Here is an 18960-nt window from a genome sequence, read left to right as displayed (position 1 = left end):
GAACTGAGATGCAGGAGGCTGACTTCAGTCACATGTAGATCTTTATGCCTCTTCAGGTGGCTAATGGTCGGTCAGAGGGTGTACACGTGAGGGCTACAACAGGGTGGATCAGAGCTAGCGCCTGTGTGGGGCAGGTGTTACTCCAAAGCAGACATGAGTGGGCTGGGGCAGAAATAAGGAAAGACAACAGCAACAGGCCACCAAGGTTACTTTTCCTGAACCTCTCAGGCACACTGGGGCCAGGAGACAAGACTGAGCCACATGGAAGGAAATGCAGTGTCTCTTGATGTTTTCACCTCCTCCTTCATATATTCAGATGGGGGCTTGGTTGTCCCTGTCTCCACTGCCTACAGCCCAGGCAGAGGGACAAAGAAATGGGGAGGACAGAGTAGGATCCAGAAAGACTGTGGTCAAAATTGTCATGACCCACTCTGACTTTGGTCATAAACTAAGTTCATTGTTCCCAATGATCACTGACATTCTAATTATAGAAATCATCCCTTGGAGCCAAGAGGAATAGGAAAAAAAGGCAAATGCAGGAGGCCTCGAGGTGCCCCTGCTCAGACCCCCGCCACCTGGCAGTGCCATACTCCAGGGGCAGAGGTTACTGAGGACTGGCTCTGGGCAGGCCTTGGCTCAGTGTCTTCTGTTGGGAGTCAAGGGCCAGGCTGGTTGGATCGAGTTTGGGAAGCTCTGGTAGCACGTTTGGAGATCACCAGCTTATTGCTGCATTTGGGGTAACAGAGGCCAAGCCACCCAAGCCAGAGGGAGCCAGAGGGCTTGTCCTCATCAGCAGATACCATTCCTGGAAAAGTGCCATATACAACCCTCACCCGACCTCTTCCAGCAAGAAGGAAATCACATCTGGGTGGGGAAGGGAAGGACAGCCCTTGGCTTCAGCCAGCAGTCGAGAGTCCTTACTCAATGAGCTCCACATAGTTGGCAGGAAACATGCCAAAGTGGCCATCTGGCCCATAGCCACGCCACCAGCCTTCGTCAATCACCTCAATGCCGGTGATGAGGTTCTCAGGGTCAAAGGAGATCTCGGTCTCGTCGGCTGCAAAGAAGGTGAGCCCAGATGCTGTGCTGAGAGCTCAGGGACCCTGGCCACCAGCCTGTCCTGATGCTGCTCCTGTGGCCAGTCCCCAAGGACACATCTTTCTACACAGTCTGGCTCTGGGACCGCTGTCCCAGTGAAAGGCTAGAGTATAGCACTTCCACACATCAGCCTGCTCCCCGAAGCCTCCACCCAAGGTCAATGGGAGGGGTACCAGCATCCAGGCTTGACCCATCCCTCTGGTCATATTTCTAGTTCCGGAACAAAGTGGGCAACCAGGATTCACACCAGTGGACAGCAAGCAGCTGCTCAGAGCATGTGGGGAGGCCTGAGTTGTGCAGGACACCCACCCATTCTTCCTTCTCACCCTCCTGTTTTCATTTCCGACACCTCCCAGGGCTATTTCCTTGAGGGGACCCCTAAATCCTGCCTCCTGATCTTGAGCCCTGTGGTCTGAGGTGGTTGGACAGCACATTACCTGCCTGGTAGTCATACAGGGCCCGGGCACAGAGCCCTTTCCCACTCAGCCCAGGGTAGTGGTCAATGGGCTCAGAGCTGGCATCTTGCTGCTGCACCTGCCCATGGACGGGAAAGAAGAAGCAAAGTCTGAGGTCTTGATTACCTCAGATTCAACCCTGCTTGTGACCAGGGCTCACCACAGACTTGTGGGGAGGGCACGTGGGACAGGGCCTCCTCCAGATCTAAGCAAGATAATTCACAGGTAGTGAGTCACTGAAGTTAGGTGTCCCATGATGGGAGAGCCAAGGAGTGCATTTCTGGGTATGTGGCCCCTTCACAAATCTGCCCTGCTGCAGAGAACCCACCGCTGGAGGCTCCTCATAGAAAGTTTCCTGCTCTGGGGGCTCCTCATACACAGCCTCTTCTTCCACCTGCACCGAACACGGAGGGATGCTGGGCACCGGCTCCTCGCGGAGATCTGTGTGAGGGGACACAGCTCACTCTGATCCAGGGGAGGGGAGAGGACAGCCCACGTCTCCCTTCCACCCTCAACCCCCAACGGGGCAGCCAACAGCCTTGCCTGCCCTGGGCCTTGAGGTGGCATGAGGTGACTCTCTGCTGATGGGGGTATCTGGTTGAGTGAGTTGCTTCTGCAGGAAGGGGCTCTTCAGCTTGCCTACAAACCAATGGCAAACATGTAAGACATGACACAGCTGGAAAAGAGGAAGAAGCAAGTACTTGCTTTTTCTGTGCTCTGTATTGCTCAGAGTGGGGACCTGTTCTGGGACAGTGAGCATCACACAGGGAGTGAAAGTGGACATGCAACAGCTACAGGAATACTACCTAGCATGCACACATCATATACGTGTATCGTGGGCTTTGTACAGTGTTCGAGAGCTGGCCAGCAGTGTAGTCTGATACAGCCTTTGAGGGCCAGAGAGAGGACTGATCAAGGCCCCTGAGGCCCAGATAACAGCCCAGCACGGGAGGTGTGCCAGGTGTACAGGGCTAGGACTGGTGAGTATTCTTTCCAGAGCCACACATGGCCCCTCCTGTCCTACCAGGTCTCTGGAGGAAGAGGTCAAGAGCAGGAAGGTGACACTTGGGTCCCAGGCTCGCATCCCAGAAGCTACCCACACGAGCACAGGCTCTCCTTACTTATCCCTTTCACGTTCTGATACATCTGTCACTAATTCAGGGCGGCCTGTACTGGGACCCCAGACCCCTTCGGCCATCCCCTGCTTCACAGCTGGACCAAGGAAAGTCTCACCTGGCTGGGGGCTGGAGATGGATGTGGTAGACATGGCCCTCTCCTTCTGCTTGAAAATCTCCCGTGGGTGTGCTGGCTGTGGACAAACAAACTCCTAGAGGAGTGCACGTGGACCCGGTAGTGAATGAGGCCCAGGAGTCCATCGGCCTGCCTGGCTCCCTGCAGCTGTGCAGGGGCGTCAGGAAGCAACACCCCAAAGCTGAGGGGCTCACAGGTCTTTTCCAGGACCACAGGAGACCCACATCGGGCCAAACTTCTGCCCTCAGCCTCCTCTCCACTGCCAGCTCTGAGACACCACGTGTCCTGGGTTCAGATCTGCCTAGCCCCCTGCAGGCCCCTTAAAGGAAGCCCCTCCCTTGGGCCTGTGGGGCAAGATGAGTGCATCTGGAGGAATCCATATGGCTATCATCGCTCCCAGCAGGCAGCCTGCACACCTGTCCTGGACGAGCTTCCACGTATTACTTTGGCCTCTCAAGGTGGGAGCATCCAAGACTCACCTGCTCCTCTCTCTTCCTTGAAACCACCTCATGCTGTTCATACTTCCTGCTGGGAGGGGCAAAGGGAAGAGCTGCAGCCTGGCCTCAGCATACTCCTTACCTGCTTCTGGGGGACACTCCTAGGGAGAAGAAGAGTTAGCCCCTCTGGGTAGGTGCCAGCCCCAACCTCACCTCTGGAGGCCAGCCTCGCCTTCCTGCTCCTGATAGCGCTGCTCCCGGAGGGCAGCCTCACGCAGCTCCCGCTCCCGGCGCTCCTGCTCCAGCTGCTGCCGCTCCTCCTCCGCGCGCCGCTTCTCCTCTAGCCTGCGGTTCTCCTCCTCCTTCTGCAGGGAGAGTCGCACCCGCCTGTCCCACTCAGCCTCTGCACTGCCAGCAACATAGACCTGCCCTCTCACCCCTGTCCTATTCAGGTAGGCTGCATAGGCTGTGGTCAAGTGTGGGCTCTAAAGCGACGCCCACTAGCTATGTTACTTAACACCTCTAACCCTTAGTTCAACCATTTGCAAATGGGTGCTAAAAGGGTTATTTATTCAAATCCCTTACTGAACAAATATCAGTGAACTTATCATAAGAAATACTGAGATGTAGCAGCTCATGTTTGGTGTACAGACAATGCTTCATAAATGCCAGCTCTCATCATTATGCCCTGGGCAGCACTTACCTCTGCTTTGGCCCAGAAGCTGTCTTTGCCAACCCTTTTGATCTCAGACACAGCATTGGTCTTCTGGTACACTGAGCCCTGAGAGGGACAGAGAATTCACTACAGGGCCACTGACAGGAGCACAGAATGGCTAAGAACTGCTGTGATGGCCATGGCAGAAGCAGTGCGCTTGGCCCAGTGCCTCTTAAGGAGGCCTGAAACAAAAACAGCCTGAAAGGCCCTGGAAAACAAGTGGGGATGCTCAGCCCCAGAGAAAACTGGAGTCGTCTCTGGTTGCACCAGACCCTTGTGCACGGACGCCAAGGCAGGAAAGGCCCCTGGGCCTGCCTGAGAATCCTGGAAGCTGGGCCGTGCTGAGGCAAACTCTGGATAGGGGTCCCCTCAGACAGCTAACTGCAATGCAGCACCCACAGAATACCCAAGAACCTCAGCTTTGTGTTGGGAGACTCAGCTCCACACCAAGCACCAGGCCACAAGCCCAGAGGTGTCTGGCCACAACTCAAGAGAGGCTTGCCCTGTACACCAACAGGAGTTTCTCCAAAGCAACCACTGTCCAGGGCTGCACAGGATACTCTGGTGCCATGGCCTGGAGGGTGGATGGAATTTCTCTGTAGAGAACCCCTGACCACACAGGCGCAGCATAAGAGGCTCCAGCACCACCACACAGGGTGAAAGGCCACTCCTCACGCACACTGGTGCCTGCCTCAAGGAGGGAATTCCTGCTTCTGTCAGGCACAGGGTCACCACAGGCACCTCAATTGGGCTCCAGGACTAGAGGCCAGACAGGTGGCAGCCCAGTCCCTTTGGGAATAAAGCACTGAATGTGGGTTTAATCAGTCTGAAGTTAGGGATTGCACACTCCTGTCCGGTTGCCCTCAGGCCCACATAGCACTCACCACTGGGGCCTGGGGGCCCGTGTCCTGGAAGCGGCTACTTTCCTTGTGGAAGGTGTAGTTAGCACCTGAGGCCCTGGCCACCTTTTGCATGATGCACTCGGGCTCCACATCCTCCTCGGCCCTGGCATTGATGGTCACATGGGCCCCCTGCAGCAGGAGCAGGACTTGATGAAAAAAAACCATTGCAGCCCCGAGAGAGGACAGGCTGCACACCTCAGTCTGCACAGGGCTCAGGGTCAGGAGGCCTGGTCTCACCAAGGCCTCAGGAAAACAAGCTGAGGGAAACCTACTGTTCTTGTCCCAGCTTTCGTGGAAGGCCCATGCCCTCCACAGTGTGGCCTGTTCAGTGGTGCTACAAGACAGCCCTGGCATTAAAGAGCTTCTTTCTAGTGAATGAAAACTAACCTCAAAAGGCACCTGGAAACAAGCACATTTTCTGCAAAAAGCAAGTTACTATTTCTCCATGAGAAATGAGAACTATGACCTTATTGGTACTAAATACCAATAAGCTTGGGACCCTCTCTTTTACCTCCTAGATGGAGAAACTGAGGTCCATCTGAAGAAATGTTGGCAGAACCAGAAAACAAAGTCCTGCATCTCCTTGCCAGTAACCAAAGAAATGCAATGAGTAAGCTAACAAGTGAACAACAAATACTTTTTGATCACAATGCTTTTGAAATGAAACAAAGTTCCATTATATGATGACTAAAATAAATATATGCAGAAATGGACTAGAAAAAAAAAGCATTAAAGGGAACATGCACATTGAGGTTGTGGACATAAGCAACTATCCTTCTCCTCCAGATCCTGAAAGTACTGCTGAAAATTTGTACTCATTAAACAAGTGGAACCCAAGGCTTAGCCCTGCCGTAAGACCTGCTCCAGCATGGCCTCCTTGTGGTCCTTCGTCCCCAGTGAGACCAGCTTGCAAGGGCTCTGGCTACATCCTGGGCAAGAGTGGAGCAGCCTCAGATGTAAGGCACACTTCCAACTCTGGATGGGATTCCCGCTAACTCACACCCTGGAACCTGGGGATCTGGTGAATGCTGGAAGGCCCCGTACGGAGCAGCACTCACCTTCAAGAAGCCGGCCATGGTGCTGACGTGGTTGGCGCATGCTCCCTTCCGCACGTCATTCACGCCCTCACCGGTCTGCAACATAGCACATTCCTCGGTGTGACCCAGGTCTCCTTGCAAAGTCACCGCCCACCCCAGGGACTCAGCAGTTTCCCTGTGTTCCAGGAAAGAGAAAACTGCAATCCTAAAGCAGAGGACATGGTGAGACCCCAAAACTCCAAGTTAGGGGGAGTCTGGGAGAAGGATGGTCACCTGTGGTAAGTTTCCTTAGAATTCCGTAGTCCCCACCCAGGGGAGCCATTTCATTAGTCCCTGTCCTATACTCCCAGAGCCCTCCTAGCCCTTATCCAGGCCCTCTGCTCCCTCAGGATGACTACATTGAAAGGGACAAGGACAAGAGTGTCCTATGATTGCCTGTACTCCATTTTACAGGAGTAATTCTGGGCCAGGACAGTGAAGTCTGCACAAGTAAGGCCCCAGGTGCCCTTTGGGCCACACTGAATGAACCCACTATTCTGTTCAGTCACCAGATTCAAGCTGTTGGGAAGTCAAGTTCTCCCCTGCTCCAGTCACAAAAGGCAAAGAAGGAAATAAGAAAAGGGAGTTTTTCTGGATCACATCTAGATGAGAACTCGGAAGCCCTCAAGTTCTACATACCCAGTTGATGAGGACAAACTTGGGCAGGCCGGAATTGGGGTCCTTGACCCTGCAGAAGGCGTACATCACCTTCCCACTGTTGAGCTCCTCCACCATCTCCTCCAGGCCCCCCTCTGCAGCAGTCACAAGGAGAGTCAGAGGTGGCCCAGGCACCCCACGCCCACCCTGGCACCTAGTCCACCAGGAAAGGAAACCCAAGCTGCTTCTAAGCCAAGGTTCTCAGTTCTATCTGAAACAGAATCAGATTCCTAGGCCTATCCCCATGAAGCTGACTTATGAGAACTGGATGGAACCCAGGGTCTGCATTTGTGAAAAGCACCTCAAGTGATTTTTAAGCTACACTAGTCTAAAAATCACTCCTCCTGCAAACCCACAGGTAATTCTGGAAGTAAAAATGTCATTTCTGCTGCAAACCAGGCAGGCACCAGACCTCCAATGGAGGAGCTCTGCAATAGTTTTACCACAGCCTGAACTCCACTAACCGCCCTGGGACAGCAGGGCCTGCTGTGAGTCACCCTGTCCTTACATGTCTGCTCAGACTCCAGGGCTACCCAGAGGCTCCTGAGCAGATGTTAACTGCCCATAGCCATATAGGGGCTCAGCTCTTAGACTCTGAGTAGGGATAAGGGAATGATGTGGAAATAGGAGTGGACGACCCTATGCCACTCTACCCTGACACTTAGGCTGTAAGCCCCATCATGTACTGGAGTTCTGGATTCTTCTCAGGTACCCCAAACATTCCCAGGTTGTGAGAAGGTGCTGGATCAGGTATTTTATCTATTGGGCTCCACAGAACCTGGGGCAGTCCTGCAGCCCTGCTCTGGGCACCCACAGCGGAGCCTGTGAATACCACTGTGAATGGTGGCATGAAAACTGAACTCTGCAACTCTCAGTTCCCTATGACATCACAGTGCACCTGATACCACTGTCAATGGCAGTCCTTCTAGAAAGACGACCACCAAGAACAACTGCTCATGGAAGAGGCTTTCTACCAACAAGTTACTAGAATCATTCATGCAGCAAGCAGAGAACATGCCAGTGAGCATGCACTGAATAATGAAGCTATGTCACTCAGGTCAGGTGAGCTGGCCTTGAGAATTGAGGAGTCAAGGGTATGAGGTGGGGGATCTACAGTTTATAGCCCTCTGCCCAGCACTGGCCAAGAGCCTGTTCTTCCCAAGACTTCCTATCACTCTGTATTTGAACAGCATTTTTCCAGGTCACCCCATCCCAGCTGACCATATACACTGATGTGACCTCTCCCAGGTGAGGGTATGCCCAGCAGATATTCAGTCCATCAGAAAAGGGGCAGAAGGAAGGATGTGTCTGTACCTTCTCTTTCTCCACTAATACCCAGCTCTGTGGGACTGTCATCTTGTCTCAGCTACAGCCTGGGGATAAGGACAGAGCACAGGCCAGGCCTTGGGCTGTCTGCAAGCTAGAGAGGGCAGGCCTATTCCCCATTTCAGCTCTTCCCAATTATGACACAGAGAACACTGCTGCCTTGCACCTCCAGGCAGAGACAGCCAAAGAGTAGGTATTTGCACTTAGAAACATCTGAAACCCAAAGCAAGCCAGAAGGAGCTGTGGGCACTATGGACTCCACACTGCTGGGGGAAAGCCTCTGTCCTGCCTGGCTGGCTGCAGTCACTCAGATCAGGGGAGCAGGGAATTCCTCAACATTGACACTGATGTGAGGCAGGCTCCTCGTTAGCCAGGGAAGGTGCCACTGGTCATGCCATGTGCAGGGAATACATCTGCACCCTGAGTGTCCCTCCTCCTGCTGTGATGGCGTCAATGCCAGCAGAGAGAGAGCTCTGATGTCACAACTCTCGCGCCGCCCCCCATCTCCTGATGCTCTTGTAGCCCATCTACTTCCTCATTTGACCATACTCACCCCCAGTGCCAGCCACACGGATGTCATTGCTGTTTCCTTCGTAAGTAAAGAGGGCCCTGAAACAAAACACAAACAAGCTTATAACCAGTGCCCTGGTAACCTTGTGCCCTCACTGAACCCACCAAAGCTTCAAGCTGCACCCCAAGAGCTCAGCCTGACAGTAACAACTGGGCTGACACAAGCCCCACTCTGAGGCAGGATCTCAGTAGGCTGCTGGGGCTCCCAGAGCTGAGCCTTCTCATCTGGAACTAGCCCAACTTACCAGAGCAGCTTGTCGTGAGGACCAAATCTATGGAGATAGGAAGCATGCATCTACTTTGCAGAAAACTAGGCTGTGAAATTTTATGGCAAAGTTCTACACATTTATGCGTGAAACATTTACCTGGCTACCATGTATGTCAACGGTGGTGGTGGTTTACTCGTTAAGTCGTGTCAGACTATCGTGACCCCATGGACTGTAGCCTGCCAGGTTCCTCTGTCCATGGGATTCTCCAGGCAAGAATACTGGAGTGAGCTGCCATTTCCTTCTCCAGGGATCTTCTCGACCCAGGAATCGAAACTGGGTCTCCTGCACTACAGACAGATTCTCTACTGACTGAGCTATGAGGGAAGCCCACGTATGTCCATATGAACAAGCAAAAGATACTTGCATATTTCTGAAACCAGAGCACACCAAGGAGAAGTAGGGAAGAGAAATACGTGCATTTTTAATAACCAATGCCCTTGTGCATGTCTGCAGTCTTCTGGAAAGTCTGAAAGGTTGGTGGAGCAGGTCTGTCTGGGCTTGAAACTCTTCCAGCAAATGCAGAATTTTATAGGTTGCATTCGGCATCAGAAACCATAGAGGCCATGACTCAACATGAAGTCAGTTTCCTCACATGACAGGCTCCTATGGGCAAGTTCTATAACCTAGCAGAGCCGCAGGTCTCCACAGGTGACCCTGGGTCATACCTTCCTTCTATAAGACTATTCATAAGAACGCTGGCAAAGATTTGGGCTTTTAAATCTGTGCTCTGTAAGTGTTGAGAAGTATGGTAAATTGTATTAAATCTGGGCCATGGAAGGTCCTTTGACCAGAACAAAGGTTAGTCAAAGAGAACATTCTAGAAGAGACAGCATCCATGCAGTCCACATAAAGCCCAGCTATCAACCTGAACTCTGCAGAAGCTCAGCTCCAGAGAGTGCTGGCAGACCCCAAGGTGAAGGTGATAATCCATGGGACAGTAAGTCAAAGGCAAAACCCAGTCTGGTGTGTCATCTCCCCATGCTCCAGAGCACAGGTGTGCCAGACAGAAACTGCAGGGTCAACAGTCTGAGAGGAACCAAATCAAATTCCACTCAGCTTTCCAAGGGCCTAGAAAACACCACTGGGCAGAGCTGCCTAAGCCTAAGAAAGTCAGAAGAAATTATACCCAGGTCTAAAGATCTTGTAGACCTCCAGAATCTGGTGGCCAGAGTTCTGACCAGCCTTCCTCCTGGAGGAAAGAAGCCCATTCCTCTTGAAGGCCACAAACCTTGGCTGCAGAAGACAGGCACACTGGACAAGCACCAAGAAACAGAGACTGCGGCTCAGGCTTAGCTTTTCCAAGAAGAGCTCCAGCAGCTAACAAGCCACGCCCCATGCCTCCCATCTACCCCTCTGACTTCATTCCCCTTTATTCTAGGCTCCAGCCTAAGCCACCTTCTTGAATGTTCCCAGTTCAGAAGTTCATCCAACATTCAATCCAACAATGCTTCTTCTAAATCAACATTAAAAAAAAAAAAAAGAGAGATGTGTTGGCTTGTGCAGGCACACAGCACAAGGAGCATGGGGGCACTAAGTACCTTATCATTCAATCACTTTCAAAAACAGTCTGAAAACCTGTTACTTGCTAGTGATGGAATGCAGCTATGAATAATCCTTAAAAGGACATAACCACAGAACTTACTAATGGGAGACAAAACACACATGCAAACACATCACACTAACATATTGTCAGGTAGTGAAGTGGGTACAGAAAGTGAGCAAACATGCCACAACCCACGGGAAGAATGTGGTTTCCCCAGGAGAAAGACCCAGTATAGACAGCTGATGTTAGGTCTGCTCCCTATTCCACCTTGCTTTAGGGCCTGTTCCAATGCACCCACTCTGAATGTGAAATTTTATGACTGGAGACCACTTCTTCCTTCTCTGCCATTTTTCCTGTACTCCTCTCAGTACCCCTACACCTGGGACAGAGATGGGGCCCACCCTACCCTTTCTGGTGATGAGAAAAGGTGACAAGAAAATCAATGAGGATGTCTAGTGTGTGTCTGAGGAAGTCAACCAGGGAGATGGGAATATTTGACTGCAACCAAAGGGACAGGAATCCAGAAAGGCCTCTCCAAAAAGGCAATACCAGAGCTTGAGAAATAAAGTTTGGGGAGCCCCCTTGGATGATGTAGAAAGGCACTCCAGGCAGAGGAAGCAGAAAGAACAAGGGTTGTGAGGAACACCAGCTTGCAAGTTTAAGGAAAAGAAAGAAGGCTGCTGCTGCTAAGTCACTTCAGTCGTGGCCAACTCTGTGCGACCCCACAGACGGGAGCCCACCAGGCTCCCCCGTCCCTGGGATTCTCCAGGCAAGAACACTGGAGTGGGTTGCATTTCCTTCTCCAACACATGAAAGTGAAAGTGAAGTTGCTCAGTCGTGTCTGACTCTTAGCTACCCCATGGACTGCAGCCTACCAGGCTCCTCCATCCGTGGGATTTTCCAGGCAAGAGTACTGGAGTGGGATGTCATTGCCTTCTCGAAAGAAGGCTAGAGTTGTGGTAAACAGGTGGGGCAGTTAGGAGCCAGGTCATGCAGGGCCTGTCAGCCATGGCAAAGAGTCCAGGCTGTATTTATGCAACAGGAAGCCACTGCGGAGTTTAAGCAGGGAAGTGACATGGTCAGATATTTTTTCAGCAGGTCTGTACATGCAGACCTGCCCACACTGACGTAGCACCAGAGATTCTGCAGACCCAGGAAGCTGGTATTCTGAAGCTCTTCCCTAAAATGCCTGGGAGTGAAGGAAAGGATAGGCACTAGTGTTCTCAATATCCCAATAGTACACTGTACAAAAGCCACTGGGCTGGGCACCAGGGAAAGCAGAGATGAGAAAGCAGTAGCACTTGACAACTGGAGAAAGACACAGTTGTTCAGCCTCGCCCAGAGAGCCCTTTTCCGGGCAAAGGAATAACGCTCCTAAAAGCTGGTCACCTTACTTCTTTATACTTAGCATATTTCTTAGAACTATAAATGCTCAAAACTGGTCTGTGAATGCAATTTAAGACATATGGAAAGTAAAAGAATTACTATGCATACTACGACCCTTGCTGCAGGACAGAACAAGGGTCTATGTGTGGGCTACCCTGCGCTCTGCCAGAGATTTCAGATTCAGGCCCTTTGTGCTATAAAGGCCCTACTACCAACATTCCAGCAAAGGATGTTACTGGAGGTGGAGGGAAGTTGGGAGCTTTTTCCAAACACACAACCAGCATCTTCCTTTCATTCACTCCCCTATAGTTCACGCATATGAAGTAGTATTCTTCTTAATGAAAGGGAGGTTCTTAAAATCCCTGGAGAGCCAAGGACCTAAACCCCTGAATTTCTCTGTTTGACGCCCCCAAAGCAAGGCTCCCATTTCCAGTCTGGCTGCTAGACCACCCTTCATTCGGAATGAAGGCAGATGTAGCTTCCGCTTTCTCAAGGAGGCCTGAGAGGGCTTTCTCAAAGTGCCCCATTGTCCACGGAAGTCCCCGAGCAGGAAACGAGAACCTGGCAAAGCCATCAAGCACAGCCAGGCCCAGGCTCCAACAAGGCCTGCGGGCCGAGACCGGTGGCTAGCGGAGTGGAAGGGCTGGGGACTTAGCGGGCCCCCACCCGGGTTTAAGCTGCACAAGCAGTGGGGCACGGCGTGAGGGAGGTGGGAACCTAATCTCGCGGGGTGTGGCGCAGGTGAGCAGCAGTCAGCGCTCCGCGCGCCCTGGCTCCCCGGCCCCGGCCCGCTCCCGGCCCGCTCCCGGCCCGCCCCGTCGCCCACCAGTCGGTCGAGGACTTCTCGTTGACCACACGCTCGTAGGCCTCCAGCAGCTTCGGCCCATTGCGGCTCAGGTTCACAGCCATAGCCCACACCTCGGTCTCCGCTACACTATCGCCGCCACCGCCTCTGCCGCTTCCCCGACCTGCCTCGCAAGGCAGCCCAAGGCCCCGCCCGGCGGCCGGAAGCCCCGCCCTGACGGCCGGAAGCGGAAAGGGGGCCGGCGGGACCCAGGGTGAGCGGGCGAATGTAGGCTGGGCGTTTGTTGGGCTGCGGGCGGGTTGGAAGCCCTGGGGGGGGAGGGGGGCAGGGGAGTCGAGGTATGTAGATAGCTGTATGGGGCGATGGAGGGAAGGTGTGGCCTTCTGCGTGTCCCCGTGCTCTGTCCTGCCGAGCCAAGGCACGCTCTCTGAGTCTGGCCGAAAGATACTACCCAGCCCTTTATTAGTTACACTCGCGGAGCACTTTCTTACTCTTATTACGGTTAAAGGCACTTGTTAGAGGATCCTGTGACGGGCACTGGGGTCCCTTGATCGTCTATGTGAACTCCAAATAGAAGTTTTATCTAAGAATGAAGCATGTGTGAAAATTAATGAGCAGAAGAATAAAAATGAACACTAAGTGATGGCCACACTGCCACAAAGAAAGTGAAGTCGCTCAGTGGTGTCCGATTCTTTGCGACACCATGGACTGTAGCCTACCAGGGCTCCTCCGTCGATGGGATTTTCCAGGCAAGAATACTGGAGGGGGATGCCATTTCTTTCTCCTGGAGATCTTCCTGACCCAGGGATTGAATCCAGGCCTCCCGCATTGTCAGATCAGATCAGATCAGTCGCTCAGTCGTGTCCGACTCTTTGCGGCCCCATGAATCGCAGCACACCAGGCATCCCTGTCCATCACCAACTCCCGGAGTTCACCCAGACTCACATCCATCAAATCACTGATGCCATCCAGCCATCTCATCCTCTGTCGTCCCCTTCTCCTCCTGCCCCCAATCCCTCCCAGCATCAGAGTCTTTTCCAATGAGTCAACTCTTCGCATGAGGTGGCCAAAGTATTGGAGTTTCAGCTTTAGCATCATTCCTTCCAAAGAAATCCCAGGGCTGATCTCCTTCAGAATGGACTGGTTGGATCTCCTTGCAGTGCAAGGGACTCTCAAGAGTCTTCTCCAACACCACAGTTCAAAAGCATCAATTCTTCAGCACTCAGCCTTCTTCACAGTCCAACTCTCACATCCATACATGACCACAGGAAAAACCATAACCTTGACTAGACGAAACCTTTGTTGGCAAAGTAATGTCTCTGCTTTTTAATATGCTGTCTAGAATGGTCATAACTTTCCTTCCAAGGAGTAAGCATCTTTTAATTTCATGGCTGCAGTCACCATCTGCAGTGATTTTGGAGCCCAGAAAAATAAAGTCTGACACTGTTTCCACTGTTTCCCCATCTATTTCCCATGAAGTTTCTGAATGTTGAGCTTTAAGCCAACTTTTGCACTCTCCACTTTCACTTTCATCCATAAAAAAGTTCCTCTTCACTTTCTGCCATAAGGGTGGTGTCATCTGCATATCTGAGGTTATTGATATTTCTCCCGGCAGCCTTGATTCCAGCTTGTGTTTCTTCCAGTCCAGCGTTTCTCATGATAGGCAGATGCTTTACCATCTGAGCCACCAGGGATGTCCACAAACCTACCTCAAAGTGCAGTTGTGTTTCTCAGACCTCACCTGCATTTTCTAGAGAGGTCAAGGATGGGGTAAGGAAGGAAAGATGAGAATCTGCCCAGTGCTGGTCCTGTTACCCAGCCAAACTTGGGTCCACTTGTCCGTTGGTGCCAGTGCAGTAGAGGATGAGGTTGTGGTGGGAAAAGTGCAGCAGTTACTGTCAGCACCAAGCAAGGAGTCCAGGCAACTAGTGCCCAGACCACCCACTGGCTTTCAGAAGGTTTTAAAAGATAGGGTGAGTGAGGGGGGTTGTGGGGTTCAAGATCAGCTTGTGGACATTCTTCTGATTGGCTGGTGGTGAGGTAATCAACAATCAGCATCATCAACCTTCTGGTTCCAACCAGTCTGAGGTCTACCTGCCAATGAGCAGCATGCAGTCAACTTCTTCCACCTGGCAGGGGTTTCAGTATATGTAAAAAAAAAAAAAAAATAGCTCAAGGATGTAGCTCAGAATATTATCTATAGCTCTTAAAAGGAACTAATGGTCCTTGACTTTATTTAGTGATGAAACTAATTATTTCACCTTGTTTGACTTTTCCTTTGTTTCTGCATTGTCTCACTTCTCTGCTTAAATTTCTTCTTTGAAATTCAGGGAAGGCCTAGGAGGCTAAAGTTTTTCTATAGACAAGAGGCACGCAGAGGACCTGGTGGTGGTGGAGGAGGGGGTGGGTGTCTGTCCCAGGGAGGCCTCCTAGGGTCCTGCTGTTATGGTTCTTATTCTTTCCAGGCCCTAGCTGACTGATGGAAGGAGCTCCCCATGCGTCAATCTGCACCTGACTGTGACTGACCTATCTGGAGAGAAACAGAGACACATTCCTGGCCTATAGCAGCTCACAGCTTCCTTCTCGCCTTAGAGAACTCTCATTTCCCTAAAATTCATATCCACAGTCCCATAGCCCATTAGAATTCCATGTTTGAAATTCAGTCTTTCAGTTTTCAGAAAATATCAAGTATATCCTTTGTACTATATAAACCATACCATAGGATCCTGAGCAGAATCTGGTAGTCAAATATGTTCATTTTTCCGCAGCAATGTCTGAGAAATCAGTTAAGTGGCTTATAGAAAGACTCTAACAGCTTCATGACAGTTCAGGTCAGACTTCACTGCTAAATCAATTACCACAATCTTAAGGTGTTGGGGTCTGGACTGCATATTTAAGGACTTCTAAGCCTTATTTGGGGAAATATACTGTTCATTTGTTGCATCAATTTTCATTTCTGTTCACATCACCGCTTGTCTTACAGGCAGAAACTCTGACATCTCTCTGATGGGCAGAGCAGTTACCTGGTCCCACCCTGGGGAAACCCTGGGTCCTAGCCAAATACTCCCTCCCTTCAGCAACTCCGTCTGCAGCCCTCCCCCCTCCCCCAGTTCACCCTGGATCTTTTCTTCTACAGTGTACAGGTCTCATTTCACCACTTTGACTTCACAAATGTGTTTGCATCGGAAAAACCAAACACTTGTAAATAGAGGACTCCCAGATCTCCCAATCTCTAGTCTTTTTTGTTTTGCTCAGTAACATCTATGCTGTCATTTTTCCCTCAGACCCAACCTTCAGGTGACTTCCTGATCCACCACAGTTCAGTTCAGTCGCTCAGTCATGTCTTTGTCACAACTCTTTGTGACCCCATGGACTGCAGCACACCAGGCCTCCCTGTCCATCACCAACTCCTGAAGTTTATTCAAACTCGTGTCCATTGGGTCGGTGATGCCATCCAACCATCTCATCCTCTGTCATCCCCTTCTCCCGCCTTCAATCTTTCCCAGCATCACGGTCTTTTCTAAGGAGTCACTTCTTCGCATCACATGGCCAAAGTATTGGAGTTGCAGCTTCAACATCAGTCTGTCCAAAGAATATTCAGGATTGATTTCTATAGGATGGACTGGTTGGATCTCCTTGCAGTCCAAGGGACTCTCAAGAGTCACCTCCAACACCACAGTTCAAAAGCATCAATTCTTCAGCACTCAGCTTTCTTTATAGCCCAACTCTCATATCCATACGTGACTATTGGAAAAACCATAGCTTTGACTAGATGGACCTTTGTTGGCAAAGTAATATCTCTGCTTTTTAATATGCTGTCTAGAATGGTCATAACTTTTCTTCCAAGGAGCAAACATCTTTTAATTTCATGGCTACAGTCACCATCTGCAGTGATTTTGGAGCCCCCCAAAATAAAGTCTGCCATTGTTTCCACTGTTTCCCCATCTATTTGCCATGAAGTGATGGGACCAGATGACATGATCTTAGTTTTCTGAATGTTGAGCTTTAAGCCAACTTGTGCACTCTCTACTTTCACTTTCATCAAGAGACTCTTTAGTTCTTCCTCGCTTTCTGCCATAAGCGTGGTGTCATCTGCATATCTGAGGTTATTGATATTTCTGCCAGCAATCTTGATTCCAGCTTGTGTTTCATCCAGCCCAGCATTTCTCATGATGTACTCTGCATAAAAGTTAAATAAGTGCGGTGACAATTTACAGCCTTGATATATTCCTTTTCCCATTTGGAACCAGTCTGTTGTTCCATGTCCAGTTCTAACTGTTGCTTCTTGACCTGAATACAGATTTCTCAAGAGGCAGGTCAGGCGGTGTTGTATTCCCATCTTTTTCAGAATTTTCCACAGTTTGTTGTGATCCACACAGTCAAAGGCTTTGGCATAGTTGATAAAGAAGAAATAGACATTTTTCTGGAACTCTCTTGCTTTTTTGATGATCCAACAGATGTTGTCAATTTGATCTCTGGTTCCTCTGCCTTTTCTAAACCAGCTTGAACATCTGGAAGTTCACAGTTCACATATTGTTGAAGACTGGCTTGGAGAATTTTGAACATTACTAGTGTGTGATATGGAGAAGGCAATGGCACCCCACTCCAGTACTCTTGCCTGGAAAATCCCATGGATAGAGGAGCCTGGTGCGCTGCAGTCCATGGGGTCGCTAGGAGTCGGACATGACTGAGTGACTTCACTTTCACTTTTCACTTTCATGCATTGGAGAAGGAAATGGCAACCCACTCCAGTGTTCTTGCCTGGAGAATCCCAGGGACAGGGGAGCCTGGTGGGCTGCCGTCTATGGGGTCGCACAGAGTCAGACACGACTGACGTGACTTAGCAGCAGCAGCAGCAGTGTGTGAGATGAGTGCAATCGTGTGGTAGTTTGAGCATTCTTTGGCACACCTTTCTTTGGAATTGGAATGAAAACTGACCTTTTCCAGTCCTGTGGCCACTGCTGAGTTTTCCAAATTTGCTGGCATATTGAATGCAGCACTTTCACAGCATCATCTTTCAGGATTTGAAATAGCTCAACTGGAATTCCATCACCCCCACTAGTTTTGTTCAGAGTGATGCTTCCTAAGACCCACTTGACTTCGCATTCCAGGATGTCTGGCTCTAGGTGAGTGATCGCCAATAGCTGCCTAATCCCACCAAGCAATTTACTAGCCCTGCCCCTAATACACCCACTAGTACTACAAAAATAGTCAGGGGGCTGTAAAGAGCCCCCACCTGCCAACTGGTGGGACTTTCCCCACTTTAGCACATGTACTCACCTCACAGTATCCTGTACTAATCTTTGTCAGCCATTGGACTCATTAACTGCTCATAAATATTCCATGAATGTGCTGTGCTTAGTTGCTCAGTTGTGTCTGACTCTTTGTGACCCCAGGGACTGTAGCCCACCAGGCTCCTCTGTCCATAGGGATTCTCCAGGCAAGAATACTGGAATGGGTTGCTCTGACTTTCCTCCAAGGAATCTTCCCAACACAGGGCTTGAACCCAGATCTCCCACATTGCAGGCAGATTCTTTACCAGCTGAGTGACCAGGGAAGCCCATTCCATGAATATATACATCTAATTATAACAGACTAAATTATAGGAAGAACATGCACAGTAGAGCACCTTGTTATATAACCTGCAGCTATCAATCAATGACACCCCCTAATTACACAAATGACCCTGCCTTAAAAACTGTACTCCAGCCCTCCAGGGCCATTTGTTTCCCTTGCACGGCCCTCCTCCCGAAGTTTTCCTTCTGTACTTTTTTTGTGTATACTCAGTTCAGTCGCTCAGTCGTGTCCAACTCTTTGCAACCCTATAGACTGCAGCACACCAGGCTTCCCTGTCCATCAACTCCCGGAGCTTGCTCAAACTCATGTCCATCGAGTTGATGATGCCATCCAACCATCTCATCCTCTGTTATCCCCTTCTCCTCCTGCCTTCAATCTTTCCCAGCATCAGGGTCTTTTCTAAGGAGTCAGTTCTTCACATCAGGTGGCCAAAATATTGGAGCATCAGCTTCAGCATCAGTCCTTCCAATGAATATTCAGGACTGATTTCCTTTAGGATTGACTGGTTTGATCTCTTTGCTGTCCAAGGGACTCTCAAGAGTCTTCTCCAACACCACAGTTCAAAAGCATCAATTCTTTGGCTCTCAGCTTTCTGTCCGACTCTCACATCCATACACGACTACTGGAAAAACCATAGCTTTGACTATATGGACCTTTGTTGGCAAAGTAATGTTTCTGCTTTTTAATATGCTGAGTTGTCATAGCTTTTATCCAAGGGGCAAATGTCTTTTAATTTCATGGCTGCGGTCACCATCTACAGTATACTCAGTCTTGTCCAACTCTTTGTGATCTGTTCTTTCCTGATTGTTAATAAACTTCCTTGCAACAGGTAAGACCTTAGATTCTTCTTTGCATCCTTACCAAGAACTGAGGCCCATAGGAGAAACAGTCTT

The 18960-nt window shown here is 50.4% G+C and overlaps 1 protein-coding gene across 6 annotated transcripts; it reads right to left on the bottom strand.

Moving 5' to 3' along the window:
- Window positions 1-23: 23 nt before the first annotated feature.
- Window positions 24-12699, bottom strand: DBNL (drebrin like). Of its 6 annotated transcripts, none has more exons than XM_006074768.4 (13): window positions 12512-12698; window positions 8471-8526; window positions 6574-6686; window positions 5917-5991; window positions 4841-4987; window positions 3945-4022; window positions 3455-3606; window positions 3284-3332; window positions 2787-2880; window positions 2097-2192; window positions 1882-1994; window positions 1536-1632; window positions 24-1057 (listed from the first exon to the last, which is right to left on the bottom strand). In XM_006074768.4, exons 1-13 carry the CDS (start codon window positions 12592-12594, stop codon window positions 918-920), a joined length of 1293 nt encoding a protein of 430 aa, XP_006074830.3. In that variant the 5' UTR covers window positions 12595-12698; the 3' UTR covers window positions 24-917. The 6 variants fall into 6 exon arrangements, with proteins under 6 accessions (XP_006074830.3, XP_006074831.3, XP_025128382.3 ...); XM_006074769.4 differs by having other exon boundaries at window positions 3284-3329; XM_025272597.3 differs by having other exon boundaries at window positions 2787-2862; window positions 12512-12697.
- Between the last annotated feature and the right edge of the window lie 6261 nt (window positions 12700-18960).

This window comes from Bubalus bubalis, chromosome 21 (genome assembly GCF_019923935.1).
Source record: "Bubalus bubalis isolate 160015118507 breed Murrah chromosome 21, NDDB_SH_1, whole genome shotgun sequence".
NCBI lineage: Eukaryota > Metazoa > Chordata > Mammalia > Artiodactyla > Bovidae > Bubalus > Bubalus bubalis.
This window is presented reverse-complemented; position numbering and strand designations above follow the sequence as displayed.

Excerpts from the sequence above, each read along its gene's own strand:
- DBNL (XM_006074768.4), bottom strand. The coding sequence starts at position 12,594 with ATGGCTGTGAACCTGAGCCGCAATGGGCCGAAGCTGCTGGAGGCCTAC. Across the intron at positions 2,881-3,283 it reads CAAGGAAGAGAGAGGAGCAG|GAGTTTGTTTGTCCACAGCC; the intron begins GTGAGTCTTGGA and ends GCACTCCTCTAG. Across the intron at positions 2,193-2,786 it reads CATCTCCAGCCCCCAGCCAG|GCAAGCTGAAGAGCCCCTTC; the intron begins GTGAGACTTTCC and ends ATTGGTTTGTAG.